This window comes from Ranitomeya imitator, chromosome 3 (assembly GCF_032444005.1).
Source record: "Ranitomeya imitator isolate aRanImi1 chromosome 3, aRanImi1.pri, whole genome shotgun sequence".
NCBI classification, from domain to species: domain Eukaryota; kingdom Metazoa; phylum Chordata; class Amphibia; order Anura; family Dendrobatidae; genus Ranitomeya; species Ranitomeya imitator.
This window is the reverse complement of record NC_091284.1, coordinates 67,868,776-67,891,203: the sequence shown is the minus strand read 5'-3', so window position 1 is coordinate 67,891,203 and position 22,428 is coordinate 67,868,776. Positions and strand designations below refer to the sequence as shown.

Here is a 22,428-nt window from a genome sequence, read left to right as displayed (position 1 = left end):
GGATTCCAGGGGGTGAGAATATAACAATTTTTTATAATTATTTTTTTTTAACAGGGATATGGTGCCCACACTGCTGTATACTACGTGGGCTGTGTTAGATACCGCGTGGCTGCTATATACTACATAGGCAGTGTTATATACTGCGTGGGCTGTGTGATATACTATGTGGGCTGTGCAATATACTGCGTGGGCTGTGCTATATATTACGTGGTCACTGTTATATACTACATGACTGGGCAGTATACTATGTGTCTGTGCTGTATACTACCTGGCTCTGTGCTGCATAGTACATCACTGGGCAATATACTACGTGGCTCTGTGCTGTATACGACGTCACTGGGCAATATACTACGTGGCTCTGTGCTGTATACTACGTGGCTGCGCAATATACTACGTGGCTGGGCAATATATTACGTAGCTGGGCAATATACTACGTGACTGGGCAATATACTATGTGGGCTGTGCAATATACTACGTGGACATGCATATTCTAGAATACCCGATGCGTTAGAATCGGGCCACCATCTAGTTTATTCATAAATTTCTAGTAGGAATAACCGAAGAATAGCACGAGAGTTCTAAACAAAAACCCCAAATACCCCAGCTATTTCTTTTTTGGTGAGGAGTACTAGTATTTCCGAAAACAAACATGTCTTTAGGTTCTTTTAAGAGCGGTAAATCTGGCTATAAACTCAGCTTGTGACAACATCTTTAGGGGTGACATGATTATTGTCCATTTATTTATATTTTTATTTAAATCTTAAATCTTAGTATATTAAAACTAATAACCCATTAACCCCCAACCCTTCAGTTTAAGCGACATGATATGCATTTGTTACAACACTTTTCTATTATAAGTCACTATAATGTAACCCGCCGTCTTGTAGACTCTTCCATTCTTTGCATTGGATCTTCCATTCTTTCCTCCCTTTTTATCTCTTTCGGCTAATTCTATATTGGCAAATCAGATGAATGAAGAAATTGCTTATGGATTTTTAGCATAGCCACATAATGTCTTCAGTGGCTTTGTTAATACTTTCCAGAAAATCAAAGTTGTCGCCTTATTAGTCCTGTGATTTACTGTGTGTTAATAAGTGATGGCTTTATAGCTGATAGCAGGCTGATCTATCCTCTAAATTCTATGGCACAAAGATAATTTATAATGTGCTGAAATATTGATTGCTCTTTTTTTTTCTCCTTCCCTTACTCTTTGTTTCTGTGGACAGCTCGTTATAATTCCACAAAGCTGTGTGTTTTCCGCTAATCAGAACAGTGTCTGCAGTTTTGTGTGAGGCAACTTTTGCATGTGTTGCAACTTTTGTGCATGTGGCAATTTTTCTGCGTGTGCAAGTTTTGCGTGTGGCGAGTTTTCCACAAGGTGAGTTTTGCACGTGTGGCGAGTTTTGCGTGACCCTATTTTTGCATGTGGCGAGGCCTGTAGTCTAATTCCGCTTCTTGGCACTGAAACAATAAATGTACATTATCACACATTGCAAAGTGGCATGTTTAATATATTCTAGTTACAAGTCCTATCTACACCGATATGTAAATGGGTTGTCCGGCCTTAGGGCTCAAGTCTGCAATCCCTCTAGATTGTGTGACTGCAGACTTGGGAGACCTCACATTGCACACACTGCACGCTGTAAGGATCCTCTGATGTCTGCTCCAGGAGCTGTGACCGCAAGTATGCGCTACACGAACACAGCCTCGCTCAGTATAAGTTTATTGAGTGAGGCTGGACACGTCTGGTTTGATTGTGGATGGAAGTATGCAAACCACCGCCCATCACTGGAGAAACCCCTCCGTGTACAGGAGGGGCGTTGCCCACTATCTAAAAAGTCCCTTTTGTTTGAACTACCTGTCCTAGATAACCACTTTACCCAATACCTTGAATTTGAAAATCCTGCTATTACCTGAGCTGCTCTTCTGGTCAAGTGATAACTGGCTAAGAATCTCCTGACTTCCTGTGATGTCACAGCAAAATCTTCCTGAAATCTCTCCTCTGGAAACTGATGGGTGGGCGGAGCGCCATTCAGCAGAGCGCATGCTGTTTCTCTTTTGCTGCCAGTCTCTCACGCTCCCATTCCCCGTCTCTCTCCATCCATCTCTCTCTCTCCCACATACATTTCACTCTCCCCCTTCCTTGCGCATCCCTCTCTTCCCCTATCTCTCTCTCCCCCTATCTCCCTCCCTCTTTCTCTCCTTCTTTCTCTCTCTTTCTCTCTCTCTCTCTCCCTCTCTCTCCTTCCCTCTCTCCCTCTCTCCCGCTCTCCCTCTCTCTCTCTCCCGCTCTCCCTCTCTCTCCCCCCCTCTCTCTCTCCCTCTCTTTCTCCTTCTCTCTCCCTCTCTCTCCCTCTCTCTCTCCCCCTCTCCCTCTCTCCCTCTCTTTCTCCTTCTCTCTCTCTCCCTCTCTCTCTCTCTCTCTCTCTCTCCCTTTCTCTCCCTCCCTCTCTCTCCATCTCATAAGCCCTACAGTTGTCTGCTTTCCCTCTCTCTCTCTCTCCCTCTCTCTCTCTCTCCCTCTCTCTCTCTCTCCCTCTCTCTCCTTCTCTCTCCCTCTCTCTCTCCTTCTCTCTCTCTCTCTCTCTCCCTCTCTCTCTCTCCCTCTCTCTCTCTCCCTCTCTCTCTCTCTCTCTCTCTCTCCCTCCCTTTCTCTCCCTCCCTCTCTCTCCATCTCATAAGCCCTACAGTTGTCTGCTTTACCTTTGCTGGTTATCAAAAATAAGGGGGATCCAATATCATTTTGAGTGTCGTGCATTTATCTTACTTCGATTAGAGCTCAGCTGTGAAGAAAAAATTGCAGATAACCATGGACTTATTTTAATAACATTGGTCTGAGTGTAATGCGATGTTTTCTGGCATTGCACTCCTCCGTATTTTACACCAGTGTGAGCGAGGCCTTAGAGGTTTATTCTTTTAGATCCAGGATATCTTATTATTACAGTCTGTATTTGTATTTTGCCATTCAAGAAAGTGAACTATCTGTTGTTTTTTTGTTTTGTTTTTTTCTTAGTAAACCTTATCTTTTATAAGTTTAATCAGAATGACACATCATTCACTTATATTTGGCCATCGGCAATCAGACTGACAATGAGAATTCACTCAAATGATAATCTCGTAGAATTTAAAAGTAATCTACTCAATAGAGCAGGAGAGCCCTCCATGCTGGGTTTCTGTTTATTAAAATACCTGCAATTCACACTGTCGGCAATAGCCTCCTGCAATCTTACTTTAGCAAATCCATAGGATCTTTATCAATTAAATTTGAGTGTGCTGTTCTAGTGATGGAATATAACAAAATGTGGCTATAAAAATAACAGCGGGATTAAAAATACATTGTCCGGGCTTTCTGTATAATTTATTTGTTAGTTTGTGTAACTAGGCTGCAAAATGCTGATGGTCTGTTTTATACTCCCTGTCAGCATTCTGCATGCTGTCGTAGATGGCACACCTAGTCATGTGAGCAGCTCTCTCCCGATTCTGGAGAACAGACACCACCCCCAGTCTCTGCCTGACCCTGCCTCCTGCTACAGCCTTACTATGCAGCACGCAGTGCTAGGCAGTAGGGGAATGACTCAGCTGATTGGATGAACCAGGAATGAAAAGGCTTCTACATAGGGGAGTATAATGTGTTGTGTGCATGCATCCATCCATCTGTCATCCATCCCTTACTCATCCATCCCTCACTCATCCATCCATGCCCCCTCATCCATCCATCCCTCATCTCTCCCTCCCTTCCTCATCAATCCCTCCCTCCCTTCCTCATCCATCCCTCCCTCCCTTCCTCATCCATCCCTCCCTTCCTCATCCATCCCTCCCTCATGCCTCCCTCCCACCTCATGTCTCCCTCCCCTCCCACCTCATGTTGCATGCAGGTAAGTACTGGGAGACCAAGTCACAGATGTATGGAGGACACAGGTTGTGGATGGCTTTGTATGCCAAGATTAGGTTTTTGAATTGGAGTTTTTGGGTAATGGGGAGCCAGTGCAGGGATTGACAGAGGGGAGAAGTCGGGGAATAGCGGAGGGACAGGTGGATTAGTCAGACAGCAGAGTTTAGAATAGATTGGAGGGGGTGTTAGAGGGGAGGCCACAGAGCAGGAGGTTGCAGTAGGCAAGGTGGGAGATGATGAGAGCATGGACTAGGGTTTTTGCAGATTCTTGGTTGAGGAATGTACTGATCCAGGAATTATTTTTGAGTTGAAGTAGGTAGGAAGTGGAAAGGGCTTGGATATGGGGTTTCAAGGAGAGGTCAGTGTCATCGAGGCAGCGAGCTTGTGGGACTGGGGAGAATAAGCAGCCATTTACTTTAATGGATAGGTCTGTTGGTTGAGTCGAGTGAGATGGGGAAAGATGATGAATTCTGTTTTGTACATATTAAGTTTTAGAAATCTAGCAGAGAAGGATGAAATAGCAGACAGACACTGTGGGATTCTGGTTAGCAGGGAGGTGATATCTGGTCCAGAGATGTAGTTCTGTGTGTCATCAGCATAGAGGTGATAGTAAAAGCCATGAGATTTTATGAGGTGTCCCAGGCCGAAGGTGTAAATGGAGAAGAGCAGGGGCCCTAGGACTGAACCTTGTGGGACTCCGACAGATAGGGGGTGAGGTGAGAAGGTGGTGTGTGAGTGGGAGACGCTGAATGTCCGGTCTGTTAGGTATGACAAGATCCAAGATAGGGCCAAGTCTGTGATGCCAATAGATGAGGGTCTGTAGTAATAGGGAATGGTCCCCTGTGTCAACGGAAGAGGACAGGTCCAAGTGGAGGAGGACAGAGTAGTGTCACTTGGCTTTGGTGGTTAATAAGTCATTGGTGACTTTAGTTAGGGCAGTTTCAGTGGAGGGATGCGGCTGGAAGCCTGATTGTAAGTGGTCGCAGAGGGAGCAAGAAGACAGGTGGGAGGACAGTTCAAGATGGACGTGTTGCTCCAGTAGTTTTGAGGAATAGGGGAGAAGTACATGTGGGGATTCCCTAGCAACCAGGCAACCCCCACACGTACCTATGCTGGCTAACAGATGTAAATCATTCAGCTGCGGCAATAAAAACTAAATTTCCGAGCACTAAAAAATACTCGGAGGACACCCGAGCGTGCTCGGGAAATCTCGAGTAGCGAGTATATTCGCTCATCACTAGTTGTGAGGCATGGAGGATATACGATACGATACTTTATTGATCCCGGAGGAAATTAGTGTATTACAGCAGCAATACAAACAGTAGTACATAAAATGTTAGGACACAAATCTTGCACAAGTATACCAACATTATATAACAAATAAATGTGGGTAGTTCAGGTATATAAGTCACTGTTAATTGATATTAGTACACCAGCAATCATTGTCGTCTACCACCCTTAGGAAATTATTATACATCCCCATACCAGTAGTCACAAACGATTTCCTGAATTTCTTCTTCTTACACCTTAGTTGGATTAGGTGGCTGCTGAATGTGCTCTTCTGCTTCAAGAACAGCTCATATAGTGGGTGTGTGTTTGTGACGGGGTGTACGGCAGAGCAAGAAGGGACAACAGGCCGAGGGATGATTCAACAGATTTATTATCAAGAACGCTGGAACAACACATGCAGGTAGATCTACAGAGTCCACAATTAGTCCAACAGAACAGGTTCGGGGGCACCTCCCGATAATCCTTGTGCCAGGTAACAAAGCAATAGTTCACACGAGTCCAAGGGATCCCAAAACAATCCCACGAGCGACGAGATATGTCCTCAGCTCAAGTCTCGCCCCATTCGCTTCCGCAGTCACAGATGGACATGGGGTCTTGCCTCAGCTAAGAATCCCCACTCCTTCTCCTTCAAGGATCAACTCACATCTGATCTCAAAATAAGAATGGATTGTCTGAGCTTCTGGGATCCGCCCATGAAGGGGGTAGGGGTTACACCTTCTATTCAATGGTTGGGTCCACCAGAAGATTCTAGACTGGTGGGCTCCAGGCAGTCTATGTAATATGTACATTTGACTAGCCACCTGCTGTGAGGAAGAATGGCTATTCCTCCACTAGTGATGTTGACAAAGCTTAATTACATTAGAGCTCAGGGCTGCAAGTATTGGGGGAAGGAGACAGGTTAGTTACATACACCCCATGACATTGCAAAATGTACAGTAAATACAACGAAAGATAAGTCGCATCACATCATGACATATTATACAAAATACAGGACAGGGAAAAAAAGTACAGATTATGGCAGTATTATTGATCATTATAGCCCTACACTTCTTCTGAATTCTATCCTCCAATACCTCCTCAAAAGAGTCCAGATGGATGCCAACAGCCGCGCTTGCCTTCTTGATAAGTTTGTTAAGCTTATTAGTGTCAGATACTCGAACACTACTGCCCTAGCGTATGATGGCAAAAAAAAATGGTGCTTACCACAACGGACTGGTAGAAATTTCCAGCAAGATATGAGAGATCAGAAGTCGGTTTGTTTTGCTGCAGCAAGTACGGCCTTGAAAGTAGTGAGGGACTGTTTGAATGCTATGAAGTCCTCGATGGAGTGTGATCTTATTCAATCTCCGCTCAGCATCCCTGGTAGCCCGTCTCAGTTCTTTAGTCAGGCTTTGCGAGTTTTTATATGTGTGAGAGGGGCAACTGATTCAAGAGCTGCAGCTATTGTGGTGTTATATAAAGCGGCATCTGCATTGTGTAAGGAACTTATGTCTGTAAAAACTAGGTTGGCAATAATTGCCTTAAATTGTCTGTCATCCACGTCCATGTGGAAGGCCTCGAATCCCACAATCCGCCGCACCGCAGCGGAAGTACCCCCATCGCCATATTGGAATACCCAAGTGATGAATATTCCAATATGGCACCCGCTGGTGGTACCAGGCCATTGCACAGTAGCACCAGCGGGTCATCACCAGACCTTCCAGGTCGGCGGGGGAGCGGCAGCTGTCCATCAAACTTACCTGCTCCCGGCACGTCTCTGCATGTCCCTACTTCTCCGGTGCCGGCAGCTTCTTCCTGTGTTCAGCGGTACGATGTGACAGCTGAACATAGGAAGAAGTTGCTGGCTCCCGGAGACCATCTGTCAGTGAGAAGCTGCCAGGGACCGCGCCAGGAGCAGGTGAGTATAACGGGGGAGGGTGAGCATTCCGATATTCACCTGTCGCTGTTCCACCGCATCGCGCCGCTCCGTCTTCTGCGTCCTCTGGCTGTGATGTTCTGGTCAGAGGGCGCGATGACTTGTTTAGTGTGCGCGCCGCCTTCTGCCTGAAGACTCACTGCAGAGGATGCAGAAGACGGAGCGGCATATGGAGCAAATGTTTCTATGGAGCATCTTATGGGGCCATAATCAACCTTTATGCAGCATTATATGGGGCACATTTTCTATGGAGCATCTTATGGGGCCATAGTCAACCTTTATGCAGTATTATATGGGGCAAATGTTTCTATGGAGCATCTTATGGGGCCATAGTCAACCTTTATGCAGCATTATATGGGCTTGGGGACGAGAGAATCTCAGTGCTGCAAAGCCTGCCCCCATCAGGACGTCACCACCCTCCCGATACGATAGGATCGGGCCTCCATCTAGTGTACTAATAAGAAGAGAATCATAATGTACCAGATTTCTGTTTTATAAATGCTAAATATTCTGAATTGTAAACAGCGAGGAATCTGTCAGTCGGTAATTATATTTCCCACTATGAATACAAGCTATTGCATTGTCACGTTATAGCTACAGCACTTCTATTATACTCAATGTCACCTTACCTTTTAGCGTCTTATTAATTAATATTCTAGGAAAGCGAAGCTAATCGCTGGTGGGGAACAGATTTTGCAACCAGATTATCACTGTATAAAACATAATATTCCTTTCTCTCTTTTTTTTTTTTTTTTGCAATGCACATCCTGTTCAAGATGTACTTTTTAACTTCCCCACTTTAAATGGTTATCTCTAATATTAAGCCCATGGCAATATGGTGCTCAGTGTCGATTGGCGAAACACTTAAATTATATACGGTATATATATATATAAAAAAAAAGTAATTGTTTTATAAGAAATATCTTTCAAGCAACTATATGCCCACACGTTTCACAGAACACCTCACAAACTACTATGACATTTGGGAAATGAAAGCGAAAACTTCAGAGAATCTGTCAAGGTTGGGAATGCCAGAATGAACATTAATTTAACTCTGATTAGGAGGAAAATGGAGAAGTAAAGTAAAGGTACCGTCACACTTAGCGACGCTGCAGCGATACCGACAACGATCCGGATCGCTGCAGCGTCGCTGTTTGGTCGCTGGAGAGCTGTCACACAGACCGCTCTCCAGCGACCAACGATCCCGAGGTCCCCGGTAACCAGCGTAAACATCGGGTAACTAAGCGCAGGGCCGCGCTTAGTAACCCGATGTTTACCCTGGTTACCAGCGTAAAAAAACAAACAGTACATACTTACATTCAGCTGTCTGTCCCTTGCCGTCTGGTTCCTGCACTGACTGCTGGCCGTAAAGTGAAAGTGAAAGCACAGCACAGCGGTGAGTCACACAGCGGTGACTCACCGCTGTGGCTGTGCTCTGCTTTCACTTTACGGCCAGCAGTCAGTGCAGGAACCAGACGGCAAGGGACAGACAGCTGAATGTAAGTATGTACTGTTTGTTTTTTTACGCTGGTAACCAGGGTAAACATCGGGTTACTAAGCGCGGCCCTGCGCTTAGTTACCCGATGTTTACCCTGGCTACCAGTGAAGACATCGCTGAATCGGTGTCACACACGCCGATTCAGCGATGTCTACGGGGAGTCCAGCAACGAAATAAAGTTCTGGACTTTCTTCCCCGACCAGCGATCTCCCAGCAGGGGCCTGATCGCTGCTGCCTGTCACACTGGACGATATCGCTAGCGAGGACGCTGCAACGTCACGGATCGCTAGCGATATCGTCTAGTGTGACAGTACCTTTAGTCATTGGAGGGATTGCAAACAATTGCTGTCTAAAGGGGAGGGGGAACATCCATAAAACTAAAGACATAGATGTACTGATGGTGGGTCTTGTGATCTATTTTTGAAAGTACTCCTTTCAAAAAAAATTGAAGCCCTTGGGATTGGTTCAGTATGGCAATGCAGCTCTTGGTCCCCAAAAATGTTGTGCACCCCTGATGTAGACAGTGCTTTCCTACATAAATTTGCTGGTCAAAGTTTGACTATTTTCTACAGGGCAATTACCATTGTCGTGAAGGCGTAATACCCCCAAACACCTTAGACTAAAATCAGGATAGAACGACTTTGTATGAAGGCCTTCAGACTTTCTCTTGATGTCGGAGGAGAAAGTTAGATACAATCTGTTGGATTTCCATTGCCTGATCCATTCGTTCTGTTGGCATTTAAGCTGTAGCTGGAAGAGTCTGGCTGCCACTCTCTTATAGACTTCACAATATCGCTTGGCCGATTGGGGCCTTCCTCTATTTGAAGTGAGATGGCTATGTAAATGACTTCAGCATCCAATAATGATCAACTTTATTATGCTTTGCTTATTTGGCGCCCTCAAATTTTGCAGCGCTTCACATGCATCATCTCTTTCCCAATCTGAATTCCATATTAGGGGAGAACATACAAACTCTTTGCAGATGTTATCCTTGGTGGGAATTGAACCCACCTCTTCCAACAAGCCTACAACCTGCAGTAACCACCGATCCACCAAACCACTGCATGGCCAGCTCTGCCCTTGCTATTGTATCCTCACCCACCCCTTGTAGATTGTGAGCCCTCGCGGGCAGGGTCAGAGGCAAAGAAGGAGAAGAAAGAGCAAATAAATAAATAAGGCTGGATAAGATCTGTTGGGTTACCCGGTCACATCATAGAGCAGGGAGAAGAGACCCATGCGTATCGCTACACAGCGTGGCTTCCTTAGGGGAAAGTGGAGAAAGCCATGCTGTGTGGTAATACAGCCTTATTTATTTGCTCTTTCTTCTCCTTCTGACTTGTGCTTATTTCCCTTTTATAGGGATAGTTCCCTAGTCTTTCCATTCTCAGGAATTATTATATTCCCTTTAAAGGGGTTCATTTATTTACAGTCAAAGGATGTATTTTCATATTTTGTCATTTTGAAGTTTTTTGAGCTTTGTATATTTTGTACTGCTTTATATATATATATATATATATATATATTTTTTTTTTTTTTTTTTTCTGTATAGTGTGCTTGACCTCGGCACACTCCCGGTGCACATAGTGGAGGAGTCTGGAGGGTACTTACAGTTAGGTCCATATATATTTGGACAGAGACAACATTTTTCTAATTTTGGTTATAGACATTACCACTATGAATTTTAAACAAAACATTTCAGATGCTGTTGAAGTTCAGACTTTCAGCTTTCATTTGAGGGTATCCACATTTAAAATTGGATGAAGGGTTTTGGAGTTTCAGCTCCTTAACTTGTGCCACCTTGTTTTTAAAGGGACCAAATGTAATTGGACAGATTCAATAATTTTAAATAAAATGTTCATTTTTAGTACTTGGTTGAAAACCCTTTGTTGGCAATGACTGCCTGAAGTCTTGAACTCATGGACATCACTAGACGCTGTGTTTCCTCCTTTTTGATGCTCTGCCAGGCCTTCACTGCGGTGGTTTTCAGTTGCTGTTTGTTTGTGGGCCTTTCTGTCTGAAGTTTAGTCTTTAACAAGTGAAATGCATGCTCAATTTGGTTGAGATCAGGTGACTGACTTTGCCATTCAAGAATATTCCATTTCTTTGCTTTAATAAACTCCTGGGTTGCTTTGGCTTTATGTTTTGGGTCATTGTCCATCTGTAGTATGAAATGTCGACCAATCAGTTTGGCTGCATTTTGCTGGATCTGAGCACACAGTATGGCTCTGAATACCTCAGAATTTATTCGGCTGCTTCTGTCCTGTGTCACATCATCAATAAACACTAGTGACCCAGTGCCACTGGCAGCCATGCATGCCCGCGCCATCACACTGCCTCCGCCGTGTTTTACAGATGATGTGGTATGCTTTGGATCATGAGCTATACCACGCCTTCGCCATACTTTTCTCTTTCCATCATTCTGGTAGAGGTTGATCTTGGTTTCATCTGTCCAAAGAATGTTCTTCCAGAACTGTGCTGGCTTTTCTAGATGTTTTTTAGCAAAGTCCAGTCTAGCCTTTTTATTCTTGATGCTTATGAGTGACTTGTACCGTGCAGTGAACCCTCTGTATTTACTTTCTTGCAGTCTTCTCTTTATGGTAGATTTGGATATTGATACGCCTACCTCCTGGAGAGTGTTGTTCACTTGGTTGGCTGTTGTGAAGGGGTTTCTCTTCACCATGGAGATTATTCTGCGATCATCCACCACTGTTGTCTTCTGTAGGCACCCAGGTCTTTTTGCATTGATGAGTTCACCAGTGCTTTCTTTCTTTCTCAGGATGTACCAAACTGTAGATTTTGACACTCCTAATATTGTAGCAATTTCTCGGATGGGTTTTTTCTGTTTTTGCAGCTTAAGGATGGCTTGTTTCACCTGCATGGAGAGCTCCTTTGACCGAATGTTTACTTCACAGCAAAACCTTCCAAATGCAAGCACCACACCTTAAATCAACTCCAGGCCTTTTATCTGCTTAATTGAGAATGACATAACAAAGGGATTGCCCACACCTGTCCATGAAATAGACTTGGAGTCAATTGTCCAATTAGTTTTGGTCCCTTTAAAAACAGGGTGGCACATGTTAAGGAGCTGAAACTCCTAAACCCTTCATCCAATTTCAATGTGGATACCCTCAAATGAAAGCTAAAAGTCTGAATTTCAACTGCATCTGAATTGTTTTGTTTAAAATTCATTGTGGTAATGTCTATAACCAAAATTATAAAAATGTTGTCTCTGTCCAAATATATATGGACCTAACTGTATATGACCTTCCATCATGTTGTTCATCTATAAACCTTTGGTTTTTTTTTAACTGTTTTTAAATCACGTCTTGTTTTGCTTGTCTGATTTTGAATAAAGAAAATTTTATTAAATCTTGTATATTCAGTGGTAATCCTTGCCTCTACGCGCTACTTTCTGTATTTGTGATGCCATGACAAAGAAAGTTGATCATAATTGGATGATAAAATCACTTTTTTCTTTCCCTTGGATTTTGCTTAGTCCACTCATTTACCGTTTATGTATCTTTATGATATTGAAGCATGATGTTTTGTCAACACCGCTATTGTTTAAGTAAGAAATCTGTACGACAAACGATTATTTGGCTATCCGCTATATAAGATGTGCAAGGGTATATCTTTTGACTGTAGGAAAAAAGATATGTATACTGGAAGGCGAGGGTTGTCACTGTGGATGAGTTTCTTGATCAGCCCTTTCCACTACAACCATATACCTAACTGAACAAGACCCATATTCGAGCGAAGCAGAGTCTCCTTTGATTTCAGTGGGTAAAGCGGCCATTCAGAACCTTATCCTGCTAAATGGAGAGGGTCCAAGAAGTGTTAAACAATCAGTGGGCACATCCTGTTGATATGCTTTAAAAAGGAATCTGTTATGATTTCACACCATAAACTATTAATATGTACAATGTAGCTCCTTCAATGAGAAATCCAGCAATACCTTTACGTGAGCAGTTTGTTCCTCCTTTGCTGAGAAATCGGCATTTGAATTGATATGCAAATGAGGCTGAAGGGCTATAGTAGATCTGTAGCCTCTGTCACTCCAGCTCTATTTCCCACCCAGCGCTGTCTCCTTTTTGCTTGACTGACTGCTTTTTTTGCGTGAAGCCTCACAGCATAGAGACTGTCAGCAGAAAACAGAGTTGGAGTGACAGTCTTCAGATCTACAAGTATCTCTTTAGCCTCATTTGCATATCAATTCATATGCTGTTTTATCAGTAATAAATGAGGAATGAACTAGCCATGTAAATATATTGCTGGACTTGTCTGTGAAAGAGCTCCATGCACATAAATAGATTTAGAGAGGGGTGAAATCATGCTGACTGATTTCTTTTTAATGTATAAAATTGTAATATTCATTGTATGCACATTTTTCTGAGTTTATTTCTACACTTATGCCATTAAGATCCATTTTGTTGGCATAGCATTCTTTGTTATATCAACTTTTAGATGTTCGCAGTGATTGCTGTTCTAAATTTTAAGGTGGCCAGATACAATACAGACCAAAAGTTTGGACACCTCATTTAAAGATTTTTCTGTATTTTCATGACTATGAAAATTGTACATTCACACCGAAGACATCAAAACTATGAATTAACACATGTGGAAATATATATATATATATATACATACATACATACACAAAAAAGTGTGAAACAACTGAAAATATGTCTTATATTCTTGGTTCTTCAAAGTAGCCACCTTTTGCTTTGATGACTGCTTTGCACACTCTTGGCATTCTCATGATGAGCTTCAGGAGGTAGTTACCGGAAATGGGCTTCCAACAATCTTGAAGGAGTTTCCAGAGATGCTCAGCACTTGTTGGTCCTTTTCCCTTCACTCTGCGGTCCAGCTCACCCCAAACCATCTCGATTGGGTTCAAGTCTGGTGACTGTGGAGGCCAGGTCATCTGGCGTAGCACCCCATCACTTTCCTTCTTGGTCAAATAGCCCTTACACCTTACGCCTGGAGGTGTGTTTGGGGTCATTGTCCTGTTGATAAATAAATAATGGTCCAACTAAACGCAAACCAGATGAAATAGCATGCCGCTGCAAGATGCTGTGGTAGCCATGCTGGTTCAGTATGCCTTCAATTTTTAATAAATCCCCAACAGTGTCAGCAGCAAAGCACCCCCACACCATCACACCTCCTCCTCCATGCTTCACGGTGGGAACCAGGCATGTAGAGTCCATCCGTTCACCTTTTCTTCGTCGCACAAAGACACGGTGGTTAGAACCAAAGATCTCAAGTTTGGACTCATCAGACCAAAGCACAGATTTCCACTGGTCTAATGTCCATTCCTTGTGTTTTTTAGCCCAAACAAGTCTCTTCTGCTTGTTGCCTGTCCTTAGCAGTGGTTTCCTAGCAGCTATTTTACCATGAAGGCCTGCTGCACAACGTCTCCTCTTAACAGTTGTTGTAGAGATGTGTCTGCTGCTAGAACTCTTTGTGGCATTGACCTGGTTTCTAATCTCAGCTACTGTTAACTTGCGATTTCTGGGGCCGGTGACTCAGATAAACTTATCCTTAGAAGCAGAGGTGACTCTTGGTTTTCCTTTCCTGGGGCGGTCCTCATATGAGCCAGTTTCTTTGTAGCGCTTGATGGTTTTTGCCACTGCACTTGGGGACACTTTCAAAGTTTTCCCAATTTTTCGGACTGACTGACCCTAATTTCTTAAAGTAATGATGGCCACTCATTTTTCTTTACTTAGTTGCTTTTTTCTTGCCATAATACAAATTCTAACAGTCTATTCAGTAGGACTATCTGCTGTGTATCCACCAGACTTCTGCTCAACACAACTGATGGTCCCAACCCAATTTATAAGGTAAGAAATCCCACTTATTAAACCTGACAGGGCACACCTGTGAAGTGAAGACCATTCCCGGTGAATATCTCTTGAAGCTGATCATGAGAATGCCAAGAGTGTGCAAAGCAGTCATCAAAGGCAAAGGTGGCTACTTTGAAGAACCTAGAATATAAGACATAATTTCAGTTGTTTCACTCTTTTTTGTTAAGTAGATAATTCCACATGTGTTAATTCATAGTTTTGATGCCTTCAGTGTGAATGTACAATTTTGAGAGTCATGAAAATACAGAAAAATCTTTAAATGAGAAGGTGTGTCCAAACTTTTGGTCTGTACTGTATGTTAGGCAAAAGTTAGAAGAAACTGAGATACCATGTGTGGGACTAAATACATTTATCCTTTTCTGTTGTAAAAATATTCTGGAAGAAATGACCACCTTTGTATGGCAAATATTTTTATTTTGGGTACAATTTAAATACTATTCTAAAACTTCTTTGTTGTGTACTCAAACAAGTTAATTTCACTAAAATATACCGGTATGTCAATTTTTTCTTAAAGCTGGGAGGTGTTAAGATTCTTGCTGTCCAATTTGCGATGGTGGATTGACGAATATGGTTTTGACGGTTTTCGTTTTGATGGTGTCACATCGATGCTTTACCATCACCACGGAATAGGCAAGTATATTTCTTGAAGTTCTTTTGTTTTTCTCATTTTGTAAGTTAAAAGAAAGCAAAAGGAGGTATATACTGCCCAAACCAAAGCAATATATACTTCACAGTCAAAATACAGTGGGCAGTCGTTAAGGATTTCTCTGGCCCCGATTACTTCAGTATCAGGAGTTTTTAGGGATTCGCTCTTCGTTGTGATGTCCATACCGACTCGTCTGTAAACTATCTAATACACTGATATGTTCTAATCGCGCTCCACGTTACATATTCTGGATGTGTCGCTGCTTGGTAAATCTCATAACTGAATTGTACAGCATTAGCGATGTCTCAATATTAAAATGCCCATAGCCACTTATGACTATCACGTCTGGTTTCTACTTGAAAATTTCCATTAAATGGTACTGTATCGCCACATAGCCGAGAAAATTACAGCATTGCCTGAGTAGAAATTTGATAATATTGTAAATTCTTATTTTAACTTCAGGCCTGATCACATTGAGCTCTCTTCATGGGTAATTTATTTTCTGCAACTTGTATAGCCGCCTGCAGACTAAATTTATAGAAAGGTCCTTACCTAGTAGTACAGGAAGAGATCAGTTCAGGGATACATTACATCTTTTGGTAAATATTTTGGCTGGTACCTTGTCTGGGCATTCAGGCAGCCACAGTTTTTTGGGGTCCGTTATTTTGGATGCTCTCAGGAAAAAAAACGAGTTAAATCCTGAGCTGCCAGATGGAGGGTCGTAGATGGATGGAGCCAGAAACTTGATGGCGTACAAATGTAGTTAGAAACATTTTGCACTCCCGGAAGTTTCTGGCTTCAGCCATATGATACGATGCAATACACTTTATTGATCCCGTGGGAAATTACGGTATTACAGCAGCAATACAAACCGCAGTACATAAAATATTAGGACACAAATCTTGCACAAGTATACCAACGTTACATAACAAATAAATTTGGGTAGTACAGGTATATAAGTCACTGTTAATTGACATTAGTACACCTGCAATCAGTCATTGTTGTCTACCACCCTTAGGAAATTATTATACATCCCCATAGCAGTAGGTACAAACGATTTCCTGAATTTCTCCTTCTTACACCTTGGTAGGATTAGACGACTGCTGAATGCGCTCTTCTGCTTCAAGAACAGCTCGTATAGTGGGTGTGTATTATTGACCATTATAGCCCTACACTTCTTCTGAATCCTATCCTCCAATACCTCCTCAAAAGAGTCCAGATGGAGGCCAACAGCCGCGCTTGCCTTCTTGATAAGATTGTTGAGCTTATTAGCGTCAGATACTCGCACACTACTGCCCCAGCCTATGATGGCAAAAAAAATGACGCTTGCCACAACGGACTGGTAGAACATTTCCAGCATTTTACTGAACACATTGAGCGACTTGAGCTTGAAAAGAAAGTGCAGTCTGCTCATTCCCTTTTTGTAAACCTTTTCTGTATGACGCCTCCAGTCGAGTTTACTGTCAAGGTGAACCCCCATCTACGACTCTCCATCTGGCAGTGCGGGATTTAACCCTTTTTTCCTCATCGTTCATCTCCTTCTTATGAGTTTGAGGCACTTATTTAGGGTTGTGGATGCACAACCTAAACCAAGTGAGCAATTTCCTCATACCTTCCACAACATTTCATCCCAGATGAAATCCTATTTTGCGCTATTGTCTTTCCAGCCTTTTTACACACCAGAATTTTGGACACTCTGGCAGTAATTATTGGGCTTGCTTACAAACCTTTTCCTTGTAGGCAATTCATAAATTAGTGGTCTTGTTACAGCCCCTATTGAATGAGAGCTAGTATATGATCCCAAGTCACCCGTTAAACAGCTGATTTCACCATGGTAGGTCACAGCGAGTCATTTCCTCTTCAAGGGCCATCCCCAAAATGCACAGACAACTCAAAGTTCCCCATAGAGAATAGCAAGCGCTCATTACTAGTTTTTCCACTTTTTCACATTGAGAGGATTTCATAGCTGTACAATAGAGATGATCAAAAAGATTTGCTGGATCCTAGTCCAGACCCACATCAGTAGTCAGTGGCTGTCAGATCTAAAGGTGCCGTCACACTCGGCGACGCTGCAGCGATATAGACAACGAGCCGACCTAAACTAGATCGCTGGAGCATCGCTGTTTAGGTCGCTGTAAAGACGTCAAACACAGCAACTCCAGAACGATGTAGGAGTGATCCAGTGACGTAACAGCAACTCACTTCTCGTTCTCGCTGGTTGTTAGCTCCATGTCAAACAGCCGGAGTGTACCGATCCAACACACATCTAGGGGCCCTATGCTCGTTGCTGGCGTCGTTGCTTTTGATGTCAAACATGACGATACACGCCGACCTGGCGACGAAATAAAGTTCTGGCCTTCTAGCTCCGACCAGCGATGGCACAGCGGGATCCAGATCGCTGCTGCGTGTCAAACACAACGAGATCGCTATCCAGGACGCTGCAACGTCACGGATTGTTGTCGTTCTCTTTGCAAAGTTGCTGAGTGTGACGGTACCTTAAGCCGTTTCAAACCACCTCCTATCTACTGGCATCCCTGATGCCACTTTAGATTAATAGACCTGGTGCTATATCATGTGGGCTTTGTGCCACAGTGATGATGAATGAGTGATTATGAATCAGAAAAGTTACTGGAGATGTTGGCAGATTGAAAGAGTTTCACAGGATTCTGGTCCTGGTCTAGCCAACCAACCTAGACCAACACAGGTGGACTAGGGTCTTGCAAACTTTTCATTTCTACTGTATACTTCTGTTATGTCAAGGGATTTTCTGAATGAGTATACATCTTAAAATTAAGACCCTCACACCCATTAAACTACTATTAGCTTAAACCACTGATATCTGCAGGATTGAGCAGCAGTCTAATGTGTATTAGGGTTTTCTCCATCTTCCCTGATCGATGATGTCAGGGGAAAGATGGATCTGACATGTCGTATTACAGACGGCCGATCATTATGTTCTGTGGCAGATGAACTGCTTCCAGAGCAATGAGGCAGCTGCTCTGTCACATAGACCAACAGAACTCTTGGTGGAGTCGGGAGAAAAGGTGAAGTAGGCTAAGTTATCTTTTGACCAACAGCTATCTAATGTCTAGGGGGAGCTTTATTCAAAGCGGTTAATTTGAACATTCACTTCTATATATATAATCGTCTAAGTGGCACTTCCGTCTGTTTGTTACAGCCCGGCTGTATTAACCCTATGTGACCAACTTTTTATTATTAATGCTGCCTATGCAGCATCAATAGTAAAAAAAATCAAATGTTAAAAATAATAAAAAAAATAAAAAACCTGCTATTCTCACCTCACCTTCCGTCGTCCGCCAATGCGCGCGCTGCTGCCGCCAGCTTCCGTTCCCAGAGATGCGTTGTGATATTACCCAGAAGACTTAGCGGTCTCACGAGACCGCTAAGTCATCTGGGTAATTTCGCAATGCATCTCTGTGAACTGAAGCTGGCGGCAGTAGTGCGCGCATCGGGACAGCTTCGCTGGACGCCAGAGGGTGAGTATTTAACTATTTTTTATTTTAATTATTTTTAACAGGGATATGGTGCCCACACTGCTATATAGTATGTGGGCTGTGTTATATACTGCGTGGCTGCTATATTCTATGTGGGCAGTGTTCTATACTGCTTGGGCTGTGTTATGTACTGTGTGGGCTGTGCTATATATTACGTGGGTGGTGTTATATACTGCGTGGCTGCTATATACTATGTGGGCAGTGTTATACAGGTCCTTCTCAAAAAATTAGCATATAGTGTTAAATTTCATTATTTATCATAATGTAATGATTACAATTAAACTTTCATATATTATAGATTCATTATCCACCAACTGAAATTTGTCAGGTCTTTTATTGTTTTAATACTGATGATTTTGGCATACAACTCCTGATAACCCAAAAAACCTGTCTCAATAAATTAACATATCAAGAAAAGGTTCTCTAAACGACCTATTACCCTAATCTTCTGAATCAACTAATTAACTCTAAACACATGCAAAAGATACCTGAGGCTTTTATAAACTCCCTGCCTGGTTCATTACTCAAAACCCCCATCATGGGTAAAGGTACCGTCACACTTAGCGACGCTGCAGCGATACCGACAACGATCCGGATCGCTGCAGCGTCGCTGTTTGGTCGCTGGAGAGCTGTCACACAGACAGCTCTCCAGCGACCAACGATCCCGAAGTCCCCGGTAACCAGGGTAAACATCGGGTAACTAAGCGCAGGGCCGCGCTTAGTAACCCGATGTTTACCCTGGTTACCAGCGTAAAAAAAACAAACAGTACATACTTACATTCAGCTGTCTGTCCCTTGTCGTCTTGTTCCTGCACTGACTGCACTGACTGCTGGCCGTAAAGTGAAAGTGAAAGCACAGCACAGCGGTGAGTCACACAGCGGTGACTCACCGCTGTGGCTGTGCTCTGCTTTCACTTTACGGCCAGCAGTCAGTGCAGGAACCAGACGGCAAGGGACAGACAGCTGAATGTAAGTATGTACTGTTTGTTTTTTTACGCTGGTAACCAGGGTAAACATCGGGTTACTAAGCGCGGCCCTGCGCTTAGTTACCCGATGTTTACCCTGGTTACCAGTGAAGACATCGCTGAATCGGTGTCACACACGCCGATTCAGCGATGTCTACGGGGAGTCCAGCGACGAAATAAAGTTCTGGACTTTCTTCCCCGACCAGCGATCTCCCAGCAGGGGCCTGATCGCTGCTGCCTGTCACACTGGACGATATCGCTAGCGAGGACGCTGCAACGTCACGGATCGCTAGCGATATCGTCTAGTGTGACAGTACCTTAAGACTAGCGACCTGACAGATGTCAAGAAGGCCATCATTGACACCCTCAAGCAAGAGGGTAAGACCCAGAAAGAAATTTCTCAACAAATAGGCTGTTCCCAGAGTGCTGTATCAAGGCACCTCAATGGTAAGTCTGTTGGAAGGAAACAATGTGGCAGAAAACGCTGTACAACGAGAAGAGGAGACCGGACCCTGAGGAAGATTGTGGAGAAGGACCGATTCCAGACCTTGGGGAACCTGAGGAAGCAGTGGACTGAGTCTGGTGTGGAAACATCCAGAGCCACCGTGCACAGGCGTGTGCAGGAAATGGGCTACAGGTGCCGCATTCCCCAGGTAAAGCCACTTTTGAACCATAAACAGCGGCAGAGGCGCCTGACCTGGGCTACAGAGAAGCAGCACTGGACTGTTGCTAAGTGGTCCCAAGTACTTTTTTCTGATGAAAGCAAATTTTGCATGTCATTCGGAAATCAAGGTGCCAGAGTCTGGGGAGAAGGAAATGCCAAAATGCCTGAAGTCCAGTGTCAAGTACCCACAGTCAGTGATGGTGTGGGGTGCCATGTCAGCTGCTGGTGTTGGTCCACTGTGTTTCATCAAGGGCAGGGTCAATGCAGCTAGCTATCAGGAGATTTTGGAGCACTTCATGCTTCCATCGGCTGAAATGCTTTATGGAGATGAAGATTTCATTTTTCAGCATGACCTGGCACCTGCTCACAGTGCCAAAACCACTGGTAAATGGTTTACTGACCATGGTATTACTGTGCTCAATTGGCCTGCCAACTCTCCTGACCTGAACCCCATAGAGAATCTGTGGGATATTGTGAAGAGAAAGTTGAGAGACGCAAGACCCAACACTCTGGATGAGCTTAAGGCCGCTATTGAAGCATCCTGGGCCTCCATAACATCTCAGCAGTGTCACAGGCTGATTGCCTCCATGCCACGCCGCATTGAAGCAGTCATTTCTGCCAAAGGATTCCCGACCAAGTATTGAGTGCATAACTGAACATTATTATTTGATGTTTTTTTTGTTTGTTATTAAAAAACACTTTTATTTGATTGGATGGGTGAAATATGCTAATTTATTGAGACAGGTTTTTTGGGTTATCAGGAGTTGTATGCCAAAATCATCAGTATTAAAACAATAAAAGACCTGACAAATTTCAGTTGGTGGATAATGAATCTATAATATATGAAAGTTTAATTGTAATCATTACATTATGGTAAATAATGAAATTTAACCCCTCTGTGACCTTAGACGTACTATCCCGTCGAGGTGCCCTGGGCTTATCTGACCCTGGACGGGATAGTACGTCATAGCCGATCGGCCGCGCTCACGGGGGGAGCGCGGCCGATCGCGGCCGGGTGTCAGCTGCTTATCGCAGCTGACATCCGGCACTATGTGCCAGGAGCGGTCACGGACCGCCCCCGGCACATTAACCCCTGGCACACCGCGATCAAAGATGATCGCGATGTGCCGGCGGTGCAGGGAAGCACCGCGCAGGGAGGGGGCTCCCTGCGGGCTTCCCTGAGACCCCCGGAGCAACGCGATGTGATCGCGTTGCTGCAAGGGTCTCACCTCCCTCCCTGCTCCCTCCAGCCCCGGATCCAAGATGGCCGCGGATCCGGGTCCTGCAGGGAGGGAGGTGGCTTCACAGAGCCTGCTCAGAGCAGGCACTGTGAAGGCTGCAGCGCTGCATGTCAGATTAGTGATCTGACAGAGTGCTGTGCAAACTGTCAGATCACTGATCTGTGATGTCCCCCCCTGGGACAAAGTAAAAAAGTAAAAAAAAAAATTTCCAAATGTGTAAAAAAAATAAAAAAAAATATTCCAAAATAATGAAAAAAAAAAAAAATATTATTCCCATAAATACATTTCTTCATCTAAATAAAAAAAAAAAACAATAAAAGTACACATATTTAGTATCGCCGCGTCCGTAACGACCCGACCTATAAAACTGTCCCACTAGTTAACCCCTTCAGTAAACACCGTAAGAAAAAAAAAAAAAAAAACGAGGCAAAAAACAACGCTTTATTATCATACCGCCGAACAAAAAGTGGAATAACACGCGATCAAAAGGACAGATATAAATAACCATGGTACCGCTGAAAGCGTCGTATTGTCCCGCAAAAAACGAGCCGCCATACAGCATCATCAGCAAAAAAATAAAAAAGTTATAGTCCTGAGAATAAAGCGATGCAAAAATAATTATTTTTTCTGTAAAATAGTTTTTATCGTATAAAAGCGCCAAACCATAAAAAAATGATATAAATGAGGTGTCGCTGTAATCGTACTGACCCGAAGAATAAAACTGATTTATCAATATTACCAAACGCGGAACGGTATAAACGCCTCCCCCAATAGAAATTCATGAATAGCTGGTTTTTGGTCATTCTTCCTCACAAAAATCGGAATAAAAAGCGATCAAAAAATGTCACGTGCCCGAAAATGTTTTCAATAAAAACGTCAACTCGTCCCGCAAAAAACAAGACCTCACATGACTCTGTGGACCAAAATATGGAAAAATT

The 22,428-nt window shown here is 43.5% G+C and overlaps 1 protein-coding gene across 2 annotated transcripts in view; it reads left to right on the top strand.

The window, feature by feature from the left end:
• Nucleotides 1–22,428, top strand: part of GBE1 (1,4-alpha-glucan branching enzyme 1) — a 226,023-nt gene that overhangs the window by 126,316 nt on the left and 77,279 nt on the right. For both annotated transcript variants that reach the window (XM_069760970.1, XM_069760971.1), the window contains exon 9: nucleotides 14,974–15,089. In XM_069760970.1, coding sequence (XP_069617071.1) covers nucleotides 14,974–15,089 — 116 coding nt within the window. The remainder of the gene's footprint in view (nucleotides 1–14,973; nucleotides 15,090–22,428) is intronic.